General features: G+C 40.3%; 1 protein-coding gene across 1 annotated transcript; it reads right to left on the bottom strand.

The window, feature by feature from the left end:
• Positions 1 to 775: 775 nt before the first annotated feature.
• rabepk (Rab9 effector protein with kelch motifs) lies at positions 776 to 11012 on the bottom strand. Its single transcript, XM_036580683.1, has 8 exons — positions 10916 to 11012; positions 8569 to 8625; positions 8318 to 8469; positions 5485 to 5640; positions 4820 to 4981; positions 3248 to 3397; positions 2998 to 3147; positions 776 to 1044 (listed from the first exon to the last, which is right to left on the bottom strand). The coding sequence occupies exons 2-8, from the start codon at positions 8619 to 8621 to the stop codon at positions 824 to 826; spliced, it is 1044 nt and encodes a 347-aa protein (XP_036436576.1). The 5' UTR covers positions 8622 to 8625; positions 10916 to 11012; the 3' UTR covers positions 776 to 823.
• Between the last annotated feature and the right edge of the window lie 1245 nt (positions 11013 to 12257).

The following is a 12257-nucleotide window of genomic DNA, read 5'->3' as shown; positions in this document are numbered from 1 at the left end:
ACACTGAGATAATGTCTGATGTTTTTCACAGCATCCACAATTATTAGATCTAAACATTCTCAAACCTTTATGGGACGTTTGGGGTGCAGAAAGCAAAGCATCGTGCAAAAGTCTAAGGCCACCTGAAAATTACCCTTAAAGCTGCTGATCTTTGAAAGGAATTATTTGCATAAAATAAATCTCAAAAACTTCAAAACATTAAAATGAGAGTTTAACTGTGTTCAAAGCTCTTCTGGATCAATCCTGCATTTATAGTTTTGATCTAATACCTGGTTTGGCTAATTAAAGGCTTTTGAAAGGTCTGCTTCTGATTTAATTCTGATAATTTAACAAATCCATGCAACAGCTGGAGCTGCATTGAGGAGGAATGGAACCAGACCTCTGCTCTTCTGACCAAACATGATTACTTTATCAATACTTTTCCAGTATTTATGTTTACATGTGTTTATTCTAAAGTAAAAACACATTTACTGCTTGGATCAGGGTTGTCCAATCTAATCTGTGAATGGCCGGTGTGGCTGTGACCTGATCAGTCCTTTGAAGACTGACCAATTGATTAAAGAAGTGGAATCAGTTGAGCTCCTGTTTGTCTGGAATGAAAACCTGCAGCCACACCGGCCCTTTGTGGATAAGACTGAACACCTTGGCTTAGATAAATAATTTTAAACTGACTGGCGTAAGACACAGTACTGTATATGTCCACTTCCTTTGTCCTTCAAAGACTTTGCTTCTTGAAGAATTACGTCCTCCAAATCAGAAACACCAGAAACGAATGTTCTGAACACTTTTGTTGTTTATTTAAAAAAACAAGTTTGTACAGTGATCATGTTATTACAGTGACTAGACAGTCATTAAATATCACACCCTGAGTGTCCATTCCTCCAAACACAAAGCAGAGACGCTTCATTTCTCCTTCAGAGCTTTCTGCTTTTTTCTCTTCACCAGCTTCTGTCCGTTCTGACCAAGGCAGCACGCACATCGAATGGTCCAGCCGGTTAGGCGGAAGGTCACCTTCAAACTTCATCAGAGTCCAGCGCTGTTTGTCTGTAAAGATAAGGAGATGTAATCTCATTTATCAAAACATGTGCTGGAGAATTTTTTTATTTTTCTCTCATTGAAGCCCCTTTGGTTAAGATAACAAAGGGGAAGTCCACCAATTTTTAAAAATTCTGCGTGATTTAATTGTTGTAAACAAAATCATTCATAGTGGTTTGTTGTGGATCAGTTAACTGTAGAGAAAATTAATGGCCTATTTTTTTACAGTGGTTGTCATAGGAACCAGGGGTTGCAAAGCCTATAATACAATATAGCCATTATTGAGTGAGTTTTCACGCACTCAATAATCCGATCATAATCGGATTTCTGCAGTTATCCGAGTATTCAAATGGTCATGTAAACACCACACTCTGATCTAGAAATGCGATTAAGAAATCTGATATAGCTCAGTAATCAGATTTCTCAGTGCATGTGAACTCTTACTCTGATTTCTTTCGGATGTCTCAGTCACACACACATGCAGAAATAAGCGAGCAGCGTCACCACGAGACGCAGCAGAACACCTTTGAAGCGACCCTGAAACTACATTCTCGACGAAATGAAGGACTTAAATATTCTTCATCTTCTAGATGGTGCATGTTCATATTTTTAAGTGACGCAATGATTAGCCGCAGCATGTAGTTTGAGTTTTACATTACTCAAACAATATCTCAAGCATCACACGGCGCATTATTAACTACTTCATGTAACAACTTTATGTGAAGGAGCTTTCAGAGGCATTAAACACTCCAGACGTCTGGTTACCATCACCACCTCTGTGAACAATTCTGACTCAGTAACATACTCTAGAACAGTGAGTACCACTCTTAATGACTTACATCTTTAGCAAATGATTAGGCAGAAATTGTGAAAAACTAGTGAAATTCCCCAGTATGTCTCAGTATTCCCCATCGATGTCTTCGGGCGTCAGGCGGTTCTGGTCGTTGGTGATCGTGATCTTGTTCTTGTTTCCTGTGCCCTTGTCCTCAGCGGTGACTCTCAGAATACCGTTGACATCGATCTCAAAGGTTACTTCAATCTGAGGCACGCCACGAGGTGCGGGTGGGATACCAGTCAGGTCAAACTGAAATCATGCCAAGTTTTAATATTACACAATCTACCTTCACACCTTAAAGCAGGGTATTGAATTCAAATTCAGTAAGGTCCAGTTAGAGAAAATTTCCTCAAGCGAAGGTCCGGAACATCATAATGTCTAACCTGCATCATGACTCAGTGCCATACACTGTTTACTGAAGTAGCCTAGTAGGTATATCAACATCCTATGTAGTCGACAACTGAATATCACATCAAATAAATTATAATTCAGTCATATTTCAACAACATTTATGATCAGTTTTCTCTTTTTAGAGCACGCAGTGTGAAATAACTTCCCTCTGACTCACTTTCTTCTCCGACTGCTGTTTCTCGCCCCGTCCCTCCCCTGTGTGTGTGTCACTCACTTGAGTCTCAGTGCTCATCGTAATGCACAGATCTGATTGGCTGAGTAGCGTCATGTGTGATGTTTACAACGCATGCGATTGGTCTGTGAGTCTCCTGGGCCACTAAAGCTACCGTAATGACTAGAAATGTTATACCAATTAAAACAGGACCACCCCGTCGAAATTAAATAATTCTCCATAGTTTATCGGTTGTAGGTCCAGGTCCACATAGGACAGCGTCTGGGTCTGGACTCGGACTGCGGTCCGCCTATTAGTGACCTCTGCCTCAAAGGAATACTCCAGTGTTTTTCAACTTAATCTCATCCTGCAACTGAGTGACGCAGCCAACAGTTTTGACATATTTTACTGTACTTTGTAAAACAACATCAAACCTGTTGGCTTAAAAGACAAAGGAGACTTTGGGCCGGCGCAGAGAGATACAGACGCTGCAGACAGAGATGAGACTGAAAAGTACTCCTGCAGTATTCCTTTAAGCTGGCATCATATTACTGGCCCCACATACCACTCTGGAACTTGTACATAGAATTGGTGGCTCCCTCTGCTGTCATTCCTCCAAAGATATACATGTTTTTCCCTAAGGCCACAGCTGAGTGGGCCGCCATTCCCGGAGGGACGTCTCCTTTAGCCTTAACCCGCTCCCACTTCATACTCTCTGAAGAAAAGAAACAAAAACAGTGTAAAACACAGTGGACCCAAGGCAGACCACAGCTTTGGCTAGATATTGTTCGGTCTGGGGAAAATGTACTATGTACCCGTATCCAGAGAGAACATGTCACTGTGGAACTTTTCTCCCACCATTCCTCCGTGAATATGGATTTTGGTTCCCACTGCTACGATCACATGGCCGTGTCGTGGGGAAGGGGGCTTCCCTTTGGTCTCTGGCTGTGACCATGTAGAGGTAACTTTAGAAAAAATAGACACATAGCATGTAAACATCTTTAAATTACAAACAATATGACAGTAACCGCTGCATGAAAATATTTACTGTACTTCCTACCAAAGGCAACGTTAGAGCCTATTTCCAATGTACACCAATCAGGCATAACATTATGACCGCCTCATTGTCCATTTTATCAACTCCACTTACTGTATAGGAGCACTTTGTAGTTCTACAGTTACAGACTGTAGTCCATCTGTTTCTCTGATACTTTGTTAGCCCCCTTTCACCCTGTTATTATCACTATTATTATTTATTTTATTCTTTTTTTCAACATGAGACTGCTGATTAATTTAATTTCCCATTGTATTTTATTAACATTTTACTGTTTTACCCTAATTTATTCCGTGTAATATTTCATAACTTCATTTTTTCATTTCTCTTGCCTGTATTATCTTTCATTATCGTAACTACCCATTTTTATTGTCTTATTCAATTCGGGTGTGTATTTGTCTTTAAATTCACTTTAACTCTGATGTAACTGCCAAACACTTGTAAAGCACTTTGAATCAGAATCTTATTTGTTTGAAAGGTGCTATATAAATAAAGATGACTGATGGCCATACAGTGATTTAGAATGATGTCCAGCAATATCAGCACAGTTGTCCCGACCCCTTTTCATGCATGTACTCTCTATTAACCGACCCCCTTTTTAACCCCATAATAAGATAATACGCTAACATGTGAAAAGCTTAACATTATCAGGCTGAAGTGGCACAAATCAGATTTTTTGCTCTAATGTGACTCAGATCTGATGTTTTCAGAGCTGTGTGGACACAAATCTGATCTTTTCAAATCCAACCTGAGCCACTTTCGTATGTGGTCCTAGATCGGATACGTATCTGATTCATGGCCATGTGACCTTAATGTGACGCTCAGATCAGAATTTATGTGCTTTCTTTTCCACTGCGCCATCATTCAGCGTTACCATGGCAGCAGCGCCGAACAGAAGTTAAAGCCTGTAAACGGTGGAAAAGCAGCTCATCTCACCTTTTTCTCCTTCGTCTCGCTCTAATAATGAAGCTGAGAGCTGATCAGAGTTAATTATCTCCTCAGCGAAGCTCGTTCTGCTCGTTAGTTTGTGCTGATGATGAACGTGATTCACTCACGTGACGTTCCTGAGTAGGATGAGCTCATGAGGGTCATTTCAGGACGCTGGTTCGTCACATTAATGACAGATTTGAATCGCTTACCTAAACGAGTGTGAACCATCGTGTCAGAGAGATCGGATTTGAGCAAAAAAAATCGAGGCTTGTAATGTGAACGTAGCCATAGAACAAGCTTGATAACAATACGTAAAGATAATAAACGTGCAAGCAAAGACAAAAATAACTCACACAAAACACAAAAGGTAAACATTTCTAATATAGTATCAAGTAACAGAGACCTGTGTCAAAGATGTGCACCTGGGGGTCGGCGACAGGTGTGGCCCCTGCCTCTCCACCAGAGAAGACAAACAGTCTGTCTCCAACGCAGGCTGAGTTAGTATGGTACGTCCTGGGCTTGGGTGGCGTCCCTTTCACTTCCACCGTCTTCCAGGGTCCACTGTCTGCACACAGTCATACATTAGATACCAGGACTGGACGATATGGACAAAATACTAGTATTGCGATTATATTGATGCACAATGTGACTGTGATATACAGAATACTGTGCTGTACAAAGGTTAGAGACTACACTGTTAAAAATGATGGTTCTTTAAGGGTTCTTCATGAAAAAATGATTCTATATAGAACCATGAGCACTCAAAGAACCCTTTGCATGATTAAAGGATTCTTTGCACTGTGAAATCTTTGCCCTGTTCAGAGAATGTGCTGTAGAGGGTTCTATATAGGACCTTTTTGAAAACCACTTAAAAGTGATGGTCCTTAAGTAAAGGCAATGGTTCTATATAGGCTCATTTGCACCCTGCAACCTTTTGCGATATCAGTATTGCAAAAACCAGCATCACAATAACAACGTTGAGTCACTTTATTAGACGAATTTAATAAAAACATAGTAAAAATATTTAATATAAAATACCTAGACTGTGTGTCTGCGCTACCTACATACCCGTGGTGCGTAAGACCTGAATGCAGTTGCGGTTTCCGCTCTGTTCAGCACCAGCGAACACCCACAGGCTCTCTGGGTCGCTCTCAGGTACAAAGCTGCAGTGTTCGTAGCGCGCCTGCAGACCCGGCCAATCTGGAATGTCCCATTCGTGACTGTCTGTAGGGGTGAAAGGGAACTCTGATCTGAGCATATAGCAGTCGAATGTCAAATTCACATTACCAATCGGGTTTTGTTGCAGCTACCACACACATATACGTTATATATACACATATACATTATATATACATATATATATATATATATATATATATATATATATATATATATATATATATATATATATATACACACACACACACACACACATCGCTGCTGTCAGAAGAAAACCTCGTATCTCCAATTTTGTCATTTTTCAGTTTATGACATTTTGAAAATGCCTGTTGTCGTTTACATTGTATGTAAATTTCATGATGAATGGACCAAAAGAAACGACCCAAAATTACTTGGAAAAAATTCTGGTTCCATTGACTTACATTGAAAGTAGGTTTTTTCCTTCTCCTGTAAAGTTACCATTTTGGAGATATGAGGTTTTCTTCCGACAACAGCGAAATATGTATTTATACAACAGTTCTGGCCACGCAAGCTGATTGGTTGAGAAGCGTTCTAACTGTGCTGTTATTTCACAAACACTGTATCACTCCGCTGAGATGCCGTTGCTAAGCAACGACTTTGACAGCTGTAGGAGACGCTCAAGCCATCTGAACGTTTTTACTTCTTACTTTGCCACAAACAGAAAATGGACACTTTTAAGATCACATTTGACCGACAGCCGATTTGGTCAGACTCTGAAGATGAGACGACACTAAATTCCCAAACTGTCATCACCACTGAGCAGCTTTTCAGTCAGCAGTTGTGACAGAAGAACAGCTAAACAACCTGGAATCAGCCAGAAATGAACCCAACACCATTCGCCAAACTAAACGGGCTGTAAGATGCTTTACAGACTGGCTGGAACAAAACAACATTAATACTGATCTGGCAAAAACTGACAAAACTGAGCTAAACTTGATATTGCGGCAGTTTTATGGCTCAGTCCGTACTTCAAAAGGCGAGGCTTACAGCTGGCTGTGCAGCGAGTGGGCGGAGCTCGTTACTCTGACAGAGCAGCAAGCTGCTCGTTAAGGAACTATAATTTGGTGAAGGAACTGCGAACATTAAAACATATTAAACGCCTCGTACACGGCCCAGTTTATTAATTTACTACTTTATTTATTTAACTGTTGTATAAAAGCAATAGAACACTCGAGGAGTGTGTTATCACCAATAACATCACGGCTGTGATGATCTACGGCGACCAAATCACAGCCATGATGTTATTTTGCGATAACACACTCTCTCTCGGGTTCTACTGCTTTAATATATATATATATATATATATTACAAGCACGCCAACTAAAAACTCGTCTCACTCTCTGACTGGACTCACGTGATGCTCATTGTCATAGTAACGTCTACACTAAGTGGATCTTCACACATGTGCTATTTTGGATCTGATTACTTGACCTGAGCATGTAAACAGAGATTTTCATCTGATTGTTGAGTAGAGTGAGAATTAACACCTCAGTCTTAATCTATAATCGGGATGTACTCAATGTGTTCAATCAGATTGGCAAAAATCTTTGCATGTACACACAGCCAGTGATACACACTTTTTTCACATTTTCGAATCTCCTACAAATCTGTTCCTCATTCTGGACACATCTCACTCAATTTTATTTATAATTTCCTAGCTTCATACTGCTTATCAGAAAGCTGTGACATTGTGCAGGTTTGCATATCAGAAGCTATTTCATGCATCTGTCTGCAGCAAACCTGGTTTTATATTATTAAAAACACTGACCACAAACTTGTCAATGCCAGTCTGTGAGATCGCCTCATTAACGCTATCACTACCTGCTCAGCTGAACTACTGAACTCGGCCCAGCTCTGGAACAGGTGGTGCAGGTTAGTCAGTATGAAAGGCAGATTGTGCCCATGGCTTTCAACAGAAACTTAAGTTTATGCAAATATGCAACAATTCAATGCCAAACAGTGAGTGCGTGTACATGCACTCAATAATCTGATCATGATCGGACTTCAAATGGACATGTAAACACCATACTCCGATCTAGAAATCCAATAAAGAGGCTGCATTATAGCTCAGTAATCAGACTTCTTAGTGCATGTAATTTCTTTTGGATTTCTCAGTCTGCGCATGCACAAGAACCGTTATCCGATTATACAAATGGTCATGTAAACACCATACTCTGATCTAGAACTCTCATTAAGAAATCCAATAAAGAGTTTGGATTTTAGCTCAGTAATCAGATTTCTCAGTGCATGTGAACTCTTACTCTGATTTCTTTCGGATTCCTCAGTCTGCACATGCACAAGAACGATGGTACCAACAGCGTCGCTGCGAGACGCAGCAAAACACTTTTGCAGCGACGCTGAAACCAAACACGAAATGAAGGATTTAAATATTTTTCATCTTCTAGATGATGTTTGTCCATATTTTCAAGTAAAGTCGTGCGATGTTTAAAAAAAATCTGCAGCATGAAGTTTGAGTTTTACGTTACGTTTACGTCTCGTCGATTTCTGTGAGTTTATTGGCTGGTTGCAAAGCAGAAATCCGATTACTGACTCATGTAGACCTGGAATTTCCCCATTATCTGATTACTCAAGTCCATGTAAACGTGCTGATCGGATTTTCTGCAGTTATCAGACTATTAAGTGAACGTAAACGCACTCAGTGATGAATGCGAGCCGTGAGGGAACATAACGCAGCATTTACCAAGATTTATGATGTAGGAATCCGAAAAGCTGCCGTTTGGATTGGCTCCTCCAACAATCACAACCCTTCCTTTCCCTCCAGGTGAAGATATATAAGAGCACGTGTGGCCAACACTGACTCCAGATCCAGCTCCTCTCGGCACAAGACAGTACCTGCATGGAAGAACGGTAGAACCAATAAGAACGTGAAGAAATGGCAGAGGTCTGGAAGAGACTGCTTGGTGATGCTTGTGGAGGAGTAACGTTCTGTACCACTGGTTTTCTTTGGGTTTGTCTTCTGGGCCGAGAATCGGGAGAAGCTCCATCTCTCTGGAGAAGCGATCAGAAGATACAAGGAATATATAAGGAATACAAAGAATACAGAAGGGTTCCTTAGTAAAGAACACGCTTTTGCATAGAACCATGAACACTCAAAAAACCCTTTGCAAAATTAAAGTATTCTGATTCAGATCGATGGAGATTCAGGGCTGTAGATGGTTCTATAAGCTTGTAATAATAGAAGAACCCTTTTTGGTGATACATAGAACCATTTTCAAAAAGGTTCTATATAGGACAGCATATTCTCCACCAATCTGACGAACCCTTTCAAGAACCCTCCAAGCATGCAAAGAGTTCTTTGAGTGTTCGTTGTTCTATATTGGATAATCTTCTTTACTAAAGAACCCTTGAACAACCATCTTTTTTAAGCGTGTACAAGAACACTGTCAAACATGTACTGATAGAAGAACCCTTTTTGGTGCTACATACAACCATTTCCAAAAAAGGTTCTATATAGACCCAGCTACAGCACATTCCCCATCAATCAGACAAACATTTTCATGATGCAAAGAACCCTTTAATTATGAAAATGAATCTACATAGAATTTACTAAAGAACCCTCATTTTTAAGTGCATACTTTGGAGAATGTGCTACAGATGGTTCTATACAGCATTTTTTTGAAAAGGGTTCTATATACCACCAAAATCGGTTCTCCTATTGTTACAATGTCAAGCTTGTACCAACAGAAGAACCTACACTCTTAAAAATGATGGTTCTTAAGGGGCTGTTTAGTTAAGGCAATGGTTTTACATTGAACCAAGGGTTCTACATAGAACCATTTGCTTGCTTAAATGGTTCTTTGCATGGTGAAAAGTTCTTCAGATTGATGGAGAATGTAATATAGATGGTTCTATACAGAACTTTTGATATGGCACCAAAACGGTTCTGCTATTCTTACAATGTCAAGCTTGTAATAATAGAAGAACCCTTTTTAGTGATACACAGAACCAGTTTCAAAAAGGTTCTATATAGAACAGCACAGAACTCCACCAATCTGACGAACTCTTTCATGAGGCAAAGAACCCTCCAAGCATGCAAAGGGTTCTTTGAGTGTACGTGGTTCTATATAGAATAATTTTCTTTACTAAAGAACCCTTGAACAACCATCTTTTTTAAGCGTGTACAAGAACAGTGTCAAGCTTGTACCAATAGAAGAACCCTTTATGGCGCTACATAGAACCATTTTCAAAAAGGTTCTGTATAGAACCATATACCGCACATTCACCATCAATCAGAGAAACATTCATGATACAAAGAACCCTTTAATCATGAAAATGAATCTATACAGAACCACTTTCTTCACTAAAGAACCCTTGAAAAACCATAATTTTTAAATGCATACTTCGGAGAATGTGCTACAGATGGTTCTATATAGAAGTTTTTTGAAAAGGGTTCTATATACCACCAAAAACGGTTCTCCTATTGTTACAATGTCAAGCTTGTACCAACAGAAGAACCTACACTCTTAAAAATGATGGTTCTTAAGGGGCTATTTAGTTAAGGCAATGGTTTTACATTGAACCAAGGGTTCTACATAGAACCATTTGCATGCTTAAATGGTTCTTTGCATGGTGAAAAGTTCTTCAGATTGATGGAGAATGTGCCACTGATCAGATGGACCCTTTCATGAGGCAAAGAACCCTTCAAGCATGCACGCAAAGGGTTCTCTGAGTGTACATGGTTCTATAAACCATGTACACTCAGAGAACTATTGATATCTGCTATTGTTACAACGTCAAGCTTATAATAACAGAAGAACCCTTTTTGGTGGTACATAGAACCATTTTCAAAAAGGTTCTGTATAGGACAGCACATGCTCCACCAATCTGATGAACCCTTTTATGAGGCAAAGAACCCTTCAAGCATGCAAAGGGTTCTTTGAGTGTTTGTGGTTCTACACAGAACAATTTTCTTAACCATCTTTTTTAAGTGTGTACAAGAACAGAAAGTGTGAAGTCACGCTTGTACCAATAGAAGAACCCTTTTTGGTGCTATATAGAACCATACAACACGTTCTCCATCGATCCGAAGAACCATTTCACCTGCAAAAACACATTTTGGTATGAAATGGTTTTATATAGAACTCGTAGCTCTAAACAGAAACACTGCCTTGACTAAAGAACCCTTGAAGAACCATCGTTTTTGACAGTGTAGCTTTGGACTTGTTCTAGACTGAGGTGGTTGTGCTTGCAAAAACACAGTGATATCTAGAACTACGCATCAATAAAGCAAGAAAATACCGAAGAAAAGGCATTAAAGTGTTTTTCTTCGTGAACGAACCTCTCAGAGACCGAAGCCGGAACCGCCGCTGAGCAGAGACTGAAGGCTCTGCTAGGAGCCGCTCTGGTGCTGCATCGCGCTGTGTCGCCCGGAACAACCTGCACCCCAAGGACCCTTTGGTATCAATCGCGTAAGCCTGATTTAAAATCATAATAATTCGCTAGCGCAGCTAACAACAGTCATAAAACAAACCAGAAAACCAAACAACTATGACAAAAAAGATACTATTTCGCTTGGGTTTGATTTAACGAAAGTATGGATTATTTTGCCTAAATATGAGTAACTTTTTGTTAAATTACACGCTAAAAGAACAAGGCAAGTGTAACAAGTATTAACTAAGTATTATATAAGCTAGAACATAAAACCCTCCTCCTATTTCTCATTTTATCAGCTCCACTTACTATATAGGAGCACTTTGTAGTTCTACAGTTACAGACTGTAGTCCATCTGTTTCTCTGCATACTTTGTTAGCCCCCTTTTACCCTTTTCTTCAGTGGTCAGGACCCCCATGGACCCTCACAGAGCAGGTACTATTTGGGTGGTGGATCATTCTCAGCACTGCCGTAACACTGACGTTGCGCTGGTCTGAGTGGATCAGACACAGCAGTGCTGCTGGAGTTTTTAAACACATCAGTGTCACTGCTGGCTTGAGAATAGTCCACCAACCAAAAACAGCCAAGTTATACTGTAAGATACGCTGTTTGTCGTCCTCATTCAATTTATTTAAGTGCTGATCCACGAGTTCATAAAGCTCTGTCCTCAATCCGGCACGTGAGCGTTTGGTCCTCCCACAGACAGCCAATGAGATGCGACAGGAGACCAGGGGATGCGGGATTTGCCGGGAACGCGGGATTTCGCGCAACACGTTCATGCTGACGTTTGTGTGGACGACGAGCTCGGTTGCCCATGGCGACCGAAAGCTGCTGGGTGATGGTCACTTAGTTAACTTCTGTAACTTAGTTTTCTGAGAGGTTTGTCGCTGTTTTTCTGTATTTGTGCAGTAAAAACCCTGCAAAACCTCACTGATGCTGAAATATCCCACTGTTTGTTCAGAAACTCGTGAATTTCTCTCCAAAAGTGCAGAAGATAAATATTTCTGAACTAATCTGGTCAGGAGCGAACAGCTGGTAGCATCGGGTATATTTATTGTTCTGGTTTTATTGTGGGATATTAAATGAATCGTCTGAAATCGCGGAATTGTCGCCACCTACCGGATTAATATGAAAATACCGGCATCTCGAAGAGCTTGTAGAGAGTAGAACCACCATTCTAATGTCAGCTGTGTTTCTCAAACACTAGAGGGCGCTCCCGGGCGAGCCCAAAATGAATGGGTTGATATGGA

Source organism: Colossoma macropomum, unplaced genomic scaffold, assembly GCF_904425465.1.
Source record: "Colossoma macropomum unplaced genomic scaffold, Colossoma_macropomum, whole genome shotgun sequence".
NCBI lineage: Eukaryota > Metazoa > Chordata > Actinopteri > Characiformes > Serrasalmidae > Colossoma > Colossoma macropomum.
This window is presented reverse-complemented; position numbering and strand designations above follow the sequence as displayed.